This window comes from Apodemus sylvaticus, chromosome 1, assembly GCF_947179515.1.
Source record: "Apodemus sylvaticus chromosome 1, mApoSyl1.1, whole genome shotgun sequence".
Lineage (NCBI taxonomy): Eukaryota > Metazoa > Chordata > Mammalia > Rodentia > Muridae > Apodemus > Apodemus sylvaticus.
In genome coordinates, this window is record NC_067472.1 from 20,832,073 (window position 1) to 20,849,324 (window position 17,252).

The window sequence follows — 17,252 nt, forward strand, 5'->3', positions numbered from 1 at the left end:
TCTTGTTTCTAAGCCACTACAGTGCAGAATTATGCTAGTCTCAGGAAACGGAGTCAAAATCCACAGATATTTATAATATGTAATTTACCAGGGAGTTAATCAAAATTAAAATTGTACATACTAATTTTTACTTCTGGTTAAAATGGATGTAGATCGTTATTAGGAATCTACATGACTGGGCCGTGGGGTAACCAATGATCAAACATCACGGATATACCCTGGATATTTGTGGGAATGCTGGCTTGGAGAATATTTGACTTGCTAGGCTGAGGAGAGCAGACTGCCCTTCTGTGTGTGGGTAGACCTCAGCCAGGCAGCTGGAGGTCTGAGCAGAGTTAAAAGATTGCCCTCCCTTAATGGAGTAGGAGGGATTGGAGATTTCCTCCTGCTTAATTTCTTTAAGCTGGGACATAGTTCTTTTCTGGCTTTGAAACTCAAACTGAAACAGGCTTTTCTTACATCTTGAGCCTGTTGGCTTTCAGACTAGAATATGACCCCAGGGTTCTCTCTGAGAAATTCTCACCTGGAACTGTACTAGGACTAGCATTGAACATACCCATGTCTCATGAGTATTGATCAAGGGTGGTCTCTCATTCAATGGGGGAACTTGGGACAAGATCCCAAGTTGCTTGGGAGCTTGTCGAAAATAGTGCTGCTTTCCTCTCAGAGGCTGTGACTCAGGAAGTCGTGGTGGATCTAGGAATCTTCATTTTAATAAGACTCTCCAGATGGCTCAGATGAAGGTGTTGTGACCTCCACAATTTAAGCAGCATGAAGCAGCCCAGAATTGCTTCTTTTCCAGAAGGAGATCTAATGTGGATTGCAGTACACAAAGCAGTCATACCTGAAGAGTCTTCCAGAAGAGGTGGGTTGGTCAGGAGGTCACCTAGACTCATCAGCAAAGGCTGGAGAAGGGGTGCTGATGTGGTCTCCATAGTACTCAACTCAATACAGGAATCCAGATTATGCCCAGCATTGATAAACTTGAAAATAAACAGCAAAATCTCAAGGTGTCAGGAAAACTTGGGTCTAGGAGACCATAGGACTCTTTGCCTTTTCTTGTCTTCTGTTTCACTGATGTCGGGCTAAGGAAGCCAAATAGACCCACACAGATAAAATGTTGTTCGGGTATGGATAAATGTACACAGCCAAAGCAAATTCCGTCTGGGGAAATTCAGAAGAGTGAATCCCAGTCTGGTATACAGCATCAATGACTGCCTGGACATCTGTGTAGGGCATCTGGATGGGAAATCCTGTGACCTGGATCAAGGTTAGAACAACACAGGTACGTTACAGTCTTAGGAGTAGTCTGGAATTATGGTATGCAGAAAGATCACAGAAACCTTAGTGGTGTGGCAGTTATAACAGTAATTACCTTTGGTGAGTGACTATGATAGTCTGGATACAGTGTTAAATAAGCCACAGGTAACCGTGTGAGGTAAGTTCTGTCGTCATCCCTGCTCTACAGACGGGGTTGGAGCACAACCAAGGTTCTCAGATGTCGGAATGTGTGCAGTTGTCATGGCATAAACTTGGACCCTCTAGATATCAAACTGCCATCAAAGAAATGTCGGGGTCCTACGTAGGAGGGATTAAGTGGAAATCTGAGGGGTTTATGCAACATCAACCAAGTTTCTATGGAGTCCCTACTGTGCGAAGGAATGAAGTAACACTACATAATAGGACACAGATGACAGCCATGAACCCGCCAGTCTTCCATTGCTTCCTGAAGGAGGATTAAATCTGTTCACTTGCTTTCCCATGTGCTGTCCTTTATCTAGCTCACCTAACAAGATTTCATCATTGAGAGTTTCTGATCTGCCACTGTAGCCCAGGCCTGTGTGAATGCACTTGATTATATCTTCACTGTTCACTGCCTAAGTCCTGGCACAGAACAGAAACAATGTTTAGCATTTACTAAATAGTAGAAGCTGAGCACAGTGCTAAATATAAACTCATTTGATCCTTACTACAACCACAAAACAACTAATTTTACCCCTGTTATCCAATGGGGTGGAAGGTCGAGATGGGTGAGGTGACTTGACCTCTGTAAAAACCACCAAATGGTCAAAATAAGATCTGACTACAGGCTGCAGGCTACCTGTGTCAACAGGTCAACACCTACTAGTCTGGCATTTTCACATAGACACTCCAAGCTTTAAAGCTTGGCTTAAATTTAACTATATTTTATTTATCTCTCTAATTCCAAACTCTATTAAAAACTAGAATAACAAAGTAAGAACAGCTTCCTTCTTATTCTTGAATGGATGATGGTGTCTGCAGACCCGTCCCTGGCAGCTGAAAGACTCAACTGCACAGATCTCATTCTTTCTCTTAGGGAGTTCTCCTGGGAGACATCTAGCTTCCTGGAGGGGGAGAGTGGAGAGTGTAAGAACCCAGTGGACCAGTCAATAGAGAGCAGTGGGGTGAGTGAAGGGTCGCCGGTGCTGACAGTAAGAAAAGGAGAAGGACAACTAACAAACGTCTGCCTTGCTTGTTTATGGACTTGCTGAATTTGAGATGTCTTTTCCCTACCCGGGGAGATGTCAGTGTGCAGATGAGGGTAAACAGTGACGTTGGTGCGTATGAAATTGGAAGTAATTGGCGCACAGAAGACACTGAGGTTTCCTGGATTCCTCTTGCCCAGAAGCAATGACACAGAATCAAATACATTATTTGAGATCATTTCTCAACTTCCCCGTTGCAGGAACATCTCTCTTCAAAAACCATCATTTATGTGTCATGAAACATACAGTTGGTTCTAAGAAAATTCCACTCATGGGATGGTGATTACACCACAACTTTTTGATCTGTAAGTAAGTAGAATCCAGGCTGAAGAGCTCGGTCTCAGCCTAATTATTGTCTACTATGCTTCATTACTTAGATATTTTTACACAGAAGCTCCAAGCTTTACACCTTAGTTTATAGCTAACCATATCTTACTTATCTCTTTAACTTCAAATTCTATTAAAAATAAAGAAAGCTAACAGCTTCCTTCCTATTTCCAAATAAATGATACCTGCAGACACCTCCCTGACAGTCGAAGTACCCAGCGCCTAACAGATCTCTTTCTACTCTGTCTCAGAGAGTTCTGGGAGACATCTAATCTCCCTGAACAGGAGATTCTTACCTTTGGATTTCCAAATTATCTGTCTTTGGTGACCAAAAAAAAAACTAGGCATTTCAGAGATAGTTTAGAGTGCTGCTATTTTCCAGTTAATGACAGTTAAAACCAGATGTCATTTGCACATTAAGTCATATACAAACCCAATAAAACTGTAGCAGCCTTTCCAGCTCACTGTCTTCAAATGAAGCAAAACTTCCCGTGTAAAACTCTAGTTTCGGAAGGATTTGCCGTAGGACAGAAGTGCACTGTCGATTCCAGCGCGTCGGGTGCTTGGGTCGCCATTCCATCATTTTACATTTCAGCGCCCTTTCTATCCTATGGTGAGAACGCAGAGTAATTTAGTGACAAACTGCGACTCGACTCACTCACTGTCACAAGAACTTTGTCACTTCATAAATGAGAAAGAAACTTTTGGGATTTAGGAGGAAACCAGGCACTTACAGTGAGGGGTGCCAACTACGATTTACACTGATCAATCAGATATGGAGAGGCAGGTTCTTGTTGGCTCAGGAAGGCCAGAATCTTCCGTGCATAGCCAGAAATGGGGTCTACTAAGAGCATCTCTTCCAGACCCCAGTATAAACAGTTGCTGATGGACAGTGTCTGCCATGTGATTACTGACTGAGACATTTACCTCTAAAGGTTCATTGGACAAAGGGTGTAGTGTTTCCAGGAACTTGCCTTTACAAAAATGCAGATATCTAGTCTCTGGGATTAGCAGGAGTGGCATCATTAGTTCAGTCAATTCAGGATGTGGACTTGGAAGGAAGGGAGGCGAGAGACTAAATTTGGTGGTCACTCCCACCCACAGCCACACACTCACACTAGAATGCAGTTCCACAGGAGCAGAGGTATGGACCACCCCTGCACTAGTGCCTGGTGGCACCATGGTGGAAAAAGGGAGAAGGGTGTAAGTTGGATCATGGGCTGCTGTGAGTGAGACGGCCTCGTGGGGTTGTGTCTACAGGTTGTCAGAGAGAAGCAGCTGAGAGTCTCTTCTTGACTGAGTTTACAATGCAACTCCTGCATTTATGGTATGTCAGCTGGCGTGTGCAGTGGATCTCAGTGGGGTCTGGCATCAGAGTGCTTTGCCTTCTGATAATGATGCCAGTGGACTCTGGGCCCTTAGAACAGATAGTTCAGGCAGTTCTGGAAGCAGTTCCAGTGCAAACAGTAAAACAGTGCAAACAGTAAAACAGTGCAAACAGTAAAACAGTGCAAACAGTAAAACAGTGCAAATAGTAAAACAGTGCAAATAGTAAAACAGTGCAAACAGTAAACAGTGCAAATAGTAAAACAGTGCAAACAGTAAAACAGTGCAAACAGTAAAACAGTGCCAACAGTAAACAGTGCAAACAGTAAACAGTAGCTCCAGTGCAAACAGTAAACAGTGCAAACAGTAAAGCAGTGCAAACAGTAGCTCCAGTGCAAACAGTAAAACAGTGCAAACAGTAGCGCCAGTGCAAACAGTAAAGCAGTGCAAACAGTAAACAGTGCAAACAGTAAAACAGTGCAAACAGTAAACAGTACAAACAATAAACAGTGCAAACAGTAAAACAGTACAATCAGTAAACAGTGCAAACAGTAAACAGTAGCTCCAGTACAAACAGTAAACAGTAGCTCCAGTGCAAACAGTAAACAGTGCAAACAGTAAAGCAGTGCAAACAGTAAACAGTGCAAACAGTAAAGCAGTGTAAACAGTAAACAGTGCAAACAGTAAACAGTGCAAACAATAAAACAGTGCAAACAGTAAACAGTACAAACAATAAACAGTGCAAACAGTAAAACAGTACAAACAGTAAGCAGTGCAAACAGTAAACAGTGCAAACAATAAAACAGTGCAAACAGTAAACAGTAGCTCCAGTGCAAACAGTAAACAGTGCAAACAGTAAAGCAGTGCAAACAGTAAACAGTGCAAACAGTAAAGCAGTGTAAACAGTAAACAGTGCAAACAGTAAACAGTGCAAACAATAAAACAGTGCAAACAGTAAACAGTACAAACAATAAACAGTGCAAACAGTAAAACAGTACAAACAGTAAGCAGTGCAAACAGTAAACAGTACCTCCAGTGCAAACAGTAAACAGTAGCTCCAGTGCAAACAGTAAACAGTGCAAACAGTAAAGCAGTGCAAACAGTAAACAGTGCAAACAGTAAACAGTACGAACAGTGCAAACAGTAAACAGTGCAAACAGTAGCTCCAGTGCAAACAGTAAACAGTAGCTCCAGTGCAAACAGTAAGCAGTAGCTCCAGTGCAAACAGTAAAACAGTGCAAACAGTAAAACAGTGCAAACAGTAAATAGTGCAAACAGTAAACAGTAGCTCCAGTGCAAACAGCAAACAGTGCAAACAGTGCAAACAGTAGCTCCAGTGCAAACAGTAAACAGTGTAAACAGTAAAACAGTGCAAACAGTAAAACAGTGCAAACAGTAAACAGTAGCTCCAGTGCAAACAGTAAACAGTGCAAAAGGAACCTTTTCTCTACTGTGCTTACTCCTTGTTTTCTTAAGAACTGGGAAACGAGGACTGCAGAGATGGCTCAACAGTTAAGAGCATTGACTGCTCTTCCAGAGGACCCAGGCCTAATTCATAGCTGCCACATGGTGGCTTAAAACCATCTGTAACTCCAGTTCCACTGTTGTCAAGTCTAATGAGCAATTTGAGAGGCCGGGCTAGATGATTAGAAGATGGCTGGGCATGAGATGTGAGGGAAGACAGAGTACCTGCTCTTCAGATCTTCTACCATGCTTTTATCGGTATCCGAGTAAACGATCTCTTCAGGCTGAAATGCAGACAGCTGAAAGTTAGCAGCAACTCTAGAGACCACCTTTAAATCCAAGTCACCCCTGAAATCCTGGGTCTGGAGAAGCAGGACCCAAACCAGTCTGTCTTGAAAAAGCCATTTCAAATTCAGAGATCACGCATTTCCTTCGATTTCCATACTACTTACTCAGCATGGAGGTGGGGTTGTAAAAGATAGCTTTCATGGGTAAAACACATTTGCTATTCTAATTTTTTTTAGGCAAGTATCTAGAATACTTACTGAAAGCACCAAATGACCTCACACACTGGTCTCTCATGCTTATGGTCACTTTGGCAAAGTTCTGAACCTCAGTTGCTTTGATCATTAGAACAGGCTCAGTAGACATCAGATAATGCTGTTACCCTTCTGGCATGGTTTATAACCACTCTTCTCTGGGTCTGTGTTTCTTGTAGCTGGCAGGAATCAGTTCTTTATGCCTATATGTACCTGCATATGTATATGTACTTAAATACACAGATTTCATGCCTCCATCTCAAAGCCTCCACGCAGTAGACTCTGTCCTACAGTAGGGAGCAGTGTCCTTCATGTTTGTTCATTTCCTGTCCCACGGTGGGTTCACATCTCACGTTCCTAACTAACGCTACTCTAGCTCCAAGTGAGATTCACAAGGCCAGTTTTAAGGAGCTGATTTTCAACAGTCTCTACTTTGAGTTTCTGAACCAAGGAATAGTGGCAGCTGAAGGGATGGGGACAGATGATCCCCAGAGTGGAAAGAAAGTTGTGTAAAAGGGAAGAACACTAGGACCTATCGGGTCTCTAGATCCCCAAACTGTGGCCCTACAACCAACCCCAGACATGAGAACTTATTAAGAATGTAAATTCTCAACTCTGCTATCATAGCCACTGAATCAGAAACTAGGGTGAGGCCCAGTGGTCCTTGTTTTAACCAGTCCCCCAGTGATTCTGGTGCATGCTGTGGTTAGACAGCTGCTACAGTAAGGAGCAGACTCAGGCCCATTGAACATGGCCTAGCAGAGCAAGAAACAAAAGTCTGAACTCCAAACACCTTGAGGGGGCTGTAGCCACACTGGACAGAGCAGGGAGACTGAGTCCCTGATCCAGCAGCCACTACCTACCCACGAGGTGACTCCTGTGGATCAGTGAGACCCTCAGGTCTGAGAATGAGGCCTAAGTATGCTGACTCGGTAAATCCTGTGATGGGGTTTTGTGAGCTTTCCAATTTCACTGAAGGGGCCTTTCTTTGCAAGATTTTGTGTTCTTCAAAACTTCAAAAAGTTTTCCTGTTAATCTTGGATCTGGGTGTGCTTGTATTGCACAATGAAACATGTGTTCTTGATCATGTAAAGTAGTGGTCATTCAGATAATAGCTTATTCTGGGATGCATGTGGTAAGGCAGGAGACTGACAGGGAGAGATAATGCACGATGGTAGTGCTTGCTTTACAAGCACAGAGCTCTGGGGTAAGTTTCAAGCACCATAAAAAGTCAATAAAGATACAAGTCCAGCGGTCGGATTTGATCATGGCCTCCTGCAGTGATGATAGCTTCTGACTTCCCTAAAGATTAGGGCTCAGGTCTCTACCAGGATTTTTCTCATCCTTCGACCCATCTCTGCTCTTGCAGCAACCAAGCAGCTCTGGAAGCTCCTAGAGACTCTCCCTGGCCACTGCAGAGCTCACTGCTAGCTGTCCCCTAGAGGCCATTCTTTCCCCTGAATTTCAAGGAGCAAGTTCTGAGTTACCTCACTCAGGATGATATTGTCTAGTTCCATCCATTTGCCTGCAAAAGTCATGATCTCCTTGTTTTGAATAGTTGAATAGTATTTCATTATATAAATGAACCACATTTTCTGTAGGACATGCATGGTATGTATTCACCGATAAGTAAATATTAAACTAAAATACAGAATACCCATGCTACAACTCGTAAGAAGTTTAACAAGAAGGAAGTCCCAAATGAGGATGCTTTAATCCCACTTATAAGGGGAACAAAATAATCATGTGAGGCAGTGGAAACTGGGTGGGAAAGGAGGGGGGTAGGATCAGGTATGGGGGAGAGAAGCCCAGAGGGCCAGGAGAATGAATGGAAATATGCAGCTTCAGGAGTTGTGGGGCAGGGAGAACCTCTAAAAATCCAGAGACCTGGGATGTAAGTTCCCAGGATTTAGTGGGGGTGACCTTAGCCAATACTGGAGCAATGGAACCTGAAGAGACCACCTCCAGTAGATAGTCAGGGCCCCTGTGAAGAAATGGGGCAACCCACCCATCTTTCAAAACTTTGACCCAGAATTATTCCTATCTAAAGGAAATGCAGGGACAAAAATGGAGCAGAGACTAAAGGAAAGGCCATACAGTGAGCAGCCCAATTTGGGATCAATCCCATGGGCGGGCACCAAACCTTGATACTATTACTGATGCCATATTGTACTTGCAGACAGGACACATGGTTGTCCTCTGAGAGGCTCTGCCAGCAGCTGACTGAGACATGTAGATCCTTACAGCCACCCATTGGACTGAGATTGGGACCCCTATGGAAGAGCTAACAGAAGGATTGAAGGAACTGAAGGAGATGGCAACTCCACAGGAAGACCAACAGCATCAAACTAACCTGGACCACTGGGAGCTCCCAAAGACTAAGCCACCAACCAAAGAGCATGCATTGGTTGGTCCATGGCCCCTGGCACATATGTAGCAGAGAACCACCTTGTCTGGCCTCATTGTGAGAGGATGCGCCTAATCCTGTCAAGACTTGGATGCTTGGGGGGAGGGGAATAGGATCACCCTCTCAGAGTCAAAGGAGAGGGAGTGAAGAACTCTTGGGGGGGACTGGGAAGGGGGGCAACATTTGGAATGTAAATAAATTAAACAGTTTTTTTTTTTTAAAAAAGGGAGGCAAGTTCTGGTCACTTAGCTTGTCACCCACTTTCCTGAAACACCCCCTCCATACCCCCCTGCCAAGTCCCTCCCCCCTTTTCCTGCTGTGAGCTCCCCAAACCACATTCAGGACTTCTGCAGAGGCTCTCATCACTCCTGTGGCTACTGCTTGGGACTTTGTTGATGGATTTTCCTCCTTGAATATGGAAGGTCAAAGAAGAGGGGTGTATCTTTTACCTTGTGGCAGCTATATCTAACACAACACCAACAGGAAACTGCTAAACCCCACCTGACTGGACAAGGAAAGAAATAAACAGACCAGAAAAAAACCAGAAGCAAAACCTCTGAACAGATCACTCTCTCTAGGAGGCAGCAGCACCGAAACCACTACTTGTGGTTTGCACAAGAAAGATAAGCACATTTCCCTTTTTAAAAAATGGCACTTCAAACAGGAAATATAAAAATACACACATAGCTTGATCTGCATGGAGACTGTTTAGAAGGATGCACAAGGAACTGATCGACAGGGGTTATTTCTGTTAGTACTTAAAAGAAAAGGGGATTCTTTGAAGGTGGGGAAAACTCTCTATTCCTTGGTAATCCTGACTTTGGCCCCTGTGACTGTGCTTTTCTTTTGCTGTTGAGGGTTGCCTTGAATACACACACAGTCATTGAGCATGACAGAATGGACACCTCCCCAACATATAGCCAGCCACTCAGCTATATGTAACCATTGTATCCTTCTATATCTGCCTAGGTTTTTACTCATTCATTTCAAATTTATTCTATTTTATTTATTTTCTATTTATTTGCAGTACTGAGGACTGAATCCAGGGTCTCATGCACAATAGCCAAATGCTCTACCACTAAACTGTATCCCTGGCCCTTTAGAGAAGAAGGAGGAGGAGGAGGAAGGAGAAAGAAGAAGAAGAAGAAGAAGAAGAAGAAGAAGAAGAAGAAGAAGAAGAAGAAGAAGAAGAAGAAGAAGAAGAAGAAGAAGAAGAAGAAGAGGAAGAGGAAGAAGGAATGAAAGAAAGAAGAAAAAGAAGAAAAAAGAAGAAAAATAAAGAAGAAGAAGAAGAAAAAGAAAGAAGAAGAAAAAGAAAGAAGAAGAAAAAGAAAGAAGAAGAAGAAAAAGAAGAAAAAGAAGAAGAAAAAGGAAGAAGAAGAAGAAGAAGAAGAAGAAGAAGAAGAAGAAGAAGAAGAAGAAGAAGAAGAAGAAGAAGAAGAAGAAGAAAGGCAAGCTAGCACTCTAGGTATATGTAGTTCACAGCTACCACTCTAGGGTCTGCTTGCATGCTGCCATGCTTCCTACCATGATGATAATGGACTAAACCTCTGAAACTGTAAGCAAGCCCCCAGTTAAATGCTTTCTCTTATGATGGCTGCCTTGGTTATGGTGTCTCTTCAAAGCAAAAGAACAGTGATGAAGACAGAAACTGGTACCGGGATAGTAAGAAATTGCTGTGACAAGACCTGACCATGCTGTTTTAGGACTATGCTGTGGAAAGACTCTGGAACTTTGGGGCTAGGAAAGCTGACGAGTGTTAAGAGCTCCTTGGCTGTTCGATAGGAGCTTAGAAGATAAGAGTCACACAATGCAGATGAGAAAGGTCTGGCTTGTGACTTCCAGATGTAAGCAAAGACTTGTGTGAATGGTCTGTGGTGTCTGGTCAGCTGGGGCTGTGATTAAGAAGAATCCAGCATCCTGGAGGTGGAATCATTGGGGAGTGTTGGCTTGGCATCGGCACATGTATACCAAGCTCCTTATTGTGCTGTGTATACTTCTCTCTGGATCGCTCTTCTTCCCCTTCCCCCATCTAAAGGTGACTTCTAAGAGGCATTTGGTACTTAGCATTCCTATAAATGCCTTTACAAATCTATTGTATATAAAAGTGTGTGTACTATTATGTACACATATGTCTTTTCCAAACTTCACTAAGTATTTTTGTACTTATGCATTATTTCACATTCTCTTTATTTTTCTTCCTATAACACTTTTTATATCCATTCTTCTTGTTATGCCTAGCCCTAGGCCAGTGCTTCTAGACCTTGGCTGGAAATTGGGATTGGGGAGCTTGAAAAACTACTGATGTGCAGATTCACCCATCCATCCCAAGGTAATGATGTATAGACTGAGAACTACTGCAAACTTGTTCAAACATTTTCCACTGCCATGGACAAATTCATCATATGCGTTTTTTCACAACTCACGGACTAATTTCCTAATTGGGAATGCTTTCCAATTCCTTGCTGTTTCAAATGATTCTCAGCTGTCCACTGTGCTTTCTAACTGAGCATATTTTCTAGGGCGCACAGCTAGATGGTTCAACTGGTAGATCGCAAGTTGAGCAAGTTCAACCTCATCATACTATCAGGAAATGTATACCTCCATCATTTCTCGGCTTTTTGTTAATAGTTCTATGATCACACATCTTTTATTTTTAAGTTATGTTCCCCTGATTGTAAGGTCGAACATTTGAATTTCTGCTTCTATGCACTCTTTCATCCGTTATTCTCATTTTGTTCCCTCTCTCCTCCTCACAGCCCCTTCCTTTTCTCTTGGTTCGCAACTCCTAGTCTGTGGACTCTGCATTGCCTTCCCACTGCTATCCCGTGGCCCTCAATCCAGAAAGTGCTACTGATCACAGTACACATATGCTCAGCCATGACGTAGATACCGGGTCAAGCTGGTCTCCTGACTCCGGACACCAAGCCGTTTTCCTCCTGTCTTATTTCAAAAGTAAATGAAGAGAGCGCCATCAGAGTCCGGCTTCTGAAGGGATGCCCACTCTAGCTCCTCCCCTTGCTGATGTGGTTTTAGACCTTGCTGCCATCTTTGCGTTACCTCCACCAACTCGTACCATTTCTGTCCTATTTTCATTCTGCAAGATAATCACTGTGGTTTTGAGTCCAGAGAAGCACTTCTACTTATCAGTTTTTATACTTGATCATCACAAGACATGAAAACTTACATGCCATCTTGAATGTTATGTGTTTTATTTCTGATGGGAAAGGTTATAAGACCTAAATAACATTTGCAATGACATTCTTTTCCTCAAATTATTTTTTTTCTGAAGATAACAGGAAAGGCATCAAAGTAGCCCAAACATAAGCTGGGTGGCAGAGAAGATTCATTTTGGGTGAGCATTGCTGAGTAATTCAACAATTGGGCTGTTACAAATAACAAAGATTAGAAGCAATAGTAACACTCACACAGGTACACCTGAAGGAGTATTTACCTGTACACTCTGGGCTTTGTTCCCCTGAAAGTTTTTTGGAAGCAGCTGTTTCCAGAAGCTTTCTTTTGAATAGTCAAATTGTACAGCCATTGGTGTATTATTTTGTTGAATATTAAACCAGACCTATGAAAACATTAACAAATAGACACTGTAAGCCCACAGAAACACAAGACTACATCGGGGAAGAATGATACAAAATTTTATAGGCTTGTAGTCAACTTAAGTGGCTGAAGCCAAGGGGGATATGAGGAAGGAACAGATTCCGGGGCTCTGAAAGGGCAGCATTAGCCTGGTAGTGCCAACATTAGAAGCTCTACAAACTAGCTTTAAGGGTAAAAGATGGGCTAATCCCTGACCCCACAGACTAGGGGGTACCATGACTTCAAAGTTCCTGGGAGAATCTAATGTGTGCTCAGGATGATGTGAAGAAATAACTCAAGTTTTTTTATTCACATACTTACATTTTTATCATTGAACAAGCAATCTACACTTTGCAAGGGACAAAATGGATCAAACTGCTTATGGCATTGCCCAGTTGATGGATCCCAAAGCAAACACTCGCCAGTTTCTTGGGTTAATACATAAGCCACATGGCCCTGCGTAAGGGAGAAGAGTCATCACACAATGTGTTTGTTGACTTCCTTCTATATGTAGAAATTATAATTATTCCAAGTTATGGGTTTTTGGGGCTTAAACAATGTTTTTTAAAAAGAAAAACAACTTAACAGCAAAAAAGCCCCCCAAAACAAAAAACAAACGTCAACCACAACAAAATCAAAGTCAAGAAAGTTTCAGAAATCCTTAGACCTAGGTAGTAGTAAGATTTAAATAAGAGAATCTGTGAGCCAGTGCCACTGTTAGAGGTTCTGTAGGGCACACTGGTGGCAATAAAACATGTTACTCTAACAAACTCAGTATGCTACGATGACTCTCTAGCAGACAGTCCTAAAGCATTGTGACAGGGTCACTTTTGTCTAATTCTCACAAAAGTACTGTGCGGACTCACTTTGGTTAGCACATATCTGGAGACTGAGCACCAGGCCGAGTAGGATAAACCGGTCTAAAGCTCAGAGGGAATCAACTAGAAGGTCAAGTATACAGGAAAGCAAGCTAATGGATAAGAAGACCGGGGCTGGGGAGCATCTTCGTGGGCGAAGGCACTTGCCATGGAAAGCTAAGTTAGTAACATGAGCTCCATCCTGGGGAACCCATGAAAAAGTTCAAGGAAAACTCCTCAGAGTTGCCCTTTGACCTCCACATGTGTGCCTTGGCATGTCTTCCTGCCACCCATACACTTACACACTAATAACGATAATAGATATGTATTTAGAAAAAGACAGTTAAGTATTAGTTATGGGGCCAGTGAGGTGGCTCAGCTGGTAAAAGCCTGCTGGCCTGGCCACAGGAACCTGCCCAGGCAGAAGGAGAAAGCACTCAAGTTTTCCTCTGGCTACCGCAGGTGTGCTGTGGCATGTGACTCCCGAATAATAAATACAAATTTTAAAGTTTTTTTTTAAAAGTTTTTTTTAAAAAATAGTTATTATTTTGCTCTGCATGTATCTTCTCATAGTGTTGAGACTTTCTTGGTGGAAAAATCAATACTTCAAGTAATGATAACATTCAGTCCCGGGCAGAGGTTAACAGGACCGAGAGGCAAATAACCGCAGCCAGTCTCCACACTGCTCTGCCCAGCTTGCGTCTCTAAGTCTCCGGCCCAGAGCACTTGTTCTTCATTACTGTGCCTCGCTTCACCCCAACCACCAACTGAGCTGGAACCTGCTCACCGTGGAGTGCCTCAATGGATCAAATTACAGTTATTTATTGAGATCTTATAGGATTACTCCCTAGGTAGGGCAGTCTCTGGGTGGCCTTTACTTCAGTCTCTGCTCCACACTGTCTCCCTTATTGCTCCTGTGACTATTTTGTTCCCTTTCTTAGAGGAACCAAAGCACCCTCACTTAAGTCCTCCTTCTTCTTGAGCTTGATGAGTTGTAACTTGTTTATTTTGAGCTTTTGGACTAGCATCCGCTTATTAGTGAGTTAATGTGCGTTCTTTTGTGACTGGGTTACCTCGCTCAGGATGACACTTTCTAGTTCCATCCATTTGCCTAAGAATTTCATGAATTCATTGTTTTTAATAGCTGAATAGTACTCCATTGTGTATATATAACATAGTTTCTGTATCCATTCCTCTGTTGAGGGACAACTGGGTTCTTTCCAGCTTCTGGCTATTATAAATAAGGCAGCTATGAACATAGTGGAGCATGTGTCCTTATTACATGTAGGAGTGTCTTCTGGGTATATGCCCAGGAGTGGTATAGCTGGGTCCACTGGTATTAGTGCCACCTACTGCACTTACAACCAGGGTAGTGGATCAAAGGGGACATTAACAAATTTGACAAATAGTAAGCTATGGCAAGGGATCTTGGGAAATAAGTCACATCATAGTAACAAAACAAACAAACAAACAAAAAGCAAGACCAGAAATGCTGACATATGACTAGGCATCCCTGTAGGGCCTAAAGCAGGGAGGGATATATTCAGAAGCACAATGTAAAAGCAGAGAAGACACCATTAGAGTGTTTGTTCAAGCCTCACAATGTAGTTTCTGAGATCAGATGGTGGCGGTGGATGAGGATAGCCACAGAGCTGTGCGCGCGATGCCGCACGGCACCCCTCTCTCCTAGCTCATTCGCTACATATTCACCACAAACAGCTGCTGTGATATGAGGTGATTTAATATTCCCAGAGGCCATGTCAAGAGCGCCATTGTACAAGAAGAAAAGCAAAATCTGCAGAAATGTTGGTGCACCAGCATTACCCTCAGGTCACAAATGCTTGCCCATGAAGCTCTCTGGTTAGCCAGAAGTCTACCAGACAAGCAGCTTAAGTCTGGTTGAGTTTCGTTCACACTTTCCCAGCACTTACTTCTAGTACTGAAGTTCCCAGGATCACCAATGCCTTCTTCCCGAAGTACAGAAAGAAATTACAGAGAAGGATAGCGTGCTCTTCTTTATTTCCGATGGCCAAACTAATGCAGCACTGGGGCAAAAAAGGAACAAGAATAACAGTGTATTCTAAAAGTAGGAGAGGGAGAAGAGGAGAATGGAAAGAGAAAGTTGAGTCCAGTAAGCGAGGCACTTAGAGCCTTACACTCCCTGCGGTCCAGACAGCCACTTTATCAGGCTCTTAATACAAAAGCAAGGCAGAAAACTCTGACTTTGACAAGGTGTAAGAAGAAGAGAATATTAACTTGGAACACCAGGCCATTCTGATAATGGGACAGTTGATATGAATATTATACGGAGTGGCCAGAGAATTTATATCTGCAATGAGAGACTTTTCACTCAAGACAAATATACTGCCCTGAACTTCCAAGGGAGTGTATCAGATAAGGAATCACACAGGATCCGGGGGAAATGGAGCTACAGTGCGTCCTATACCAATACAGTATTTGACTCAAAGAAAGGAAGAGATATAAGTTAAATGATGTCCAATCAGGAAGCACAATGGAAACTTCTTACCCTAAAGTGCTGGACAGATGAGCTATATACAGGTAAGAGATCAGACACAGGATACTGAGTAAGAGTGTGGCAAATAGGAATGGGAACAGCAGGAAAGGCAGCCTGGTGGCCTATGACCGTGCCAATGTAAGTATGTTTTGTTTGGTCCATAGACATTTTTTGTGTGTTTTTGTTTTGTTGTTGTTGTTGTTGTTATTTTGAGTCCCTGTCTGTTATAGAATTCACTATGTAGACCAAGCTGGCTTCAAACTCAGAGATATTTGCCTGACTCTGTTTCCTGAGTGCCAGGATTAAAGGCATGGGCCGCGCTACTCCCAGCCTTGGCCCTAGAATTTTTTTTAAAAGAAAACTTTTGTGTAAACCTTTAGATTTCTGACTATCTATTAGCAACATTGGGCTTACATGTTCAAATGGTAGCTCTTAAGTCTCCCAGGCTATCCAAATACCCAGAAATGAGCTTACACTGGATTATAGGATTTCTGGCACTTAGATAAAAGACAGAATTTCTCAGGAACTTATGAAACTGGTTCCCTTCTCAAATAAAAATAAAAATAAAGTAAAAATAAAAATAAAAATAAAAACAAAAAATAAACCGACTCCAAAAGGAGTCATTTCCCTTACTTCTAGAAGGGACACGCGGCTACTTGTTTTATTTATCAGGATATCAAAGTCCATGCTGGCCTCTGTGTCCCCCAGTGTGCCAAGCACCTGTTGCACATTTCACAGCCATGCTGGCATCCTAGGCCTCCTCTCCTGTCCTCTCCCCTCCCTCCAGCTTAAGGGCTCCCCTCCCCATGGCCACTTGTCCTTCTTCTATCCTGGCCATTTGCACTGTTCTCTCTGTTACACACTTTCTCTCTCTAGTTCTTGATGTCCACTTTCTCTCTGCATCTCCGATTCCCCCTAACTCTCTTTATTTCACGTTTTCCCCCCCTAACGGCTGCTATTCTCCGTCTCTCGCACATAGCCCTGGCCGTGCCCAGTCTCCTGGCCATGTTGTCTACTTCATTTTTCTCCGCCCCGGGCTCCTTCAGGTGGCTCTGTCTGTCCTCTCTCTCCTATCTACAACAAAACCCCTACCCAGATCATGGGGTGATCTGTCGTGCCAGCAGTTTCTTTACTGTGCCCACTGGGATACAGTAGCAATCTGCTGCTGAGTGCCAGTGATACCATGCAGATGAGACGCATGCTCATGACAGCCCTAGAGAGAGAGCCAGGGCGATGGCGTGGGATGAGGAGGCCGGTGAGCTCCCGGCACCAACTGTTTATTCAGCAGCATGGAAACACCTTATGACAGCATAGCAAGAGATACAGCCACACCAGTGTGCCCTGGCCACATCTGATGCTACGTGACAGGGTTTGGGGAGAGTAGAATAGGGCACTGCTGACATTCCCACAGAACAGAAATAGCCATGCGGTATTACTTTGACTTTTGAATAGAAAATCACCTTAATGACTTATTTTCATAAATGATTATGGAGCAGGAAAGTATACACAAATTATCAGATACTTTCTGTTGTGAGGTGCCTACCAGAGGAGACTGCCAGGATGTGGGCTTAAGCTGATAGAAAGCCTTTATAAGCTGGCTGGCTGCTACACTTGATGCTTGGCTTCCTAATGTAACCCTGAACCTTTTTCAGGAAGAGCTTTTTAGCACAGCAACCATGTTCTGGGTTGACATACTTCAGTTAAGAATAGTTAGCC

The 17,252-nt window shown here is 43.1% G+C and overlaps 1 protein-coding gene across 1 annotated transcript in view; it reads right to left on the reverse strand.

The window, feature by feature from the left end:
- Positions 1–593: 593 nt before the first annotated feature.
- Positions 594–17,252, reverse strand: part of Cc2d2b (coiled-coil and C2 domain containing 2B) — a 70,364-nt gene continuing 53,705 nt past the window's right edge. Inside the window, exons 29-34 of the mRNA XM_052172314.1 lie at positions 14,953–15,066; positions 12,486–12,620; positions 12,025–12,147; positions 5,850–5,908; positions 3,268–3,442; positions 594–1,260 (exon numbers count right to left, since the gene is read on the reverse strand). Of these exons, the coding sequence (XP_052028274.1) occupies positions 1,072–1,260; positions 3,268–3,442; positions 5,850–5,908; positions 12,025–12,147; positions 12,486–12,620; positions 14,953–15,066 (795 nt within the window). The 3' untranslated portion in view covers positions 594–1,071. The remainder of the gene's footprint in view (positions 1,261–3,267; positions 3,443–5,849; positions 5,909–12,024; positions 12,148–12,485; positions 12,621–14,952; positions 15,067–17,252) is intronic.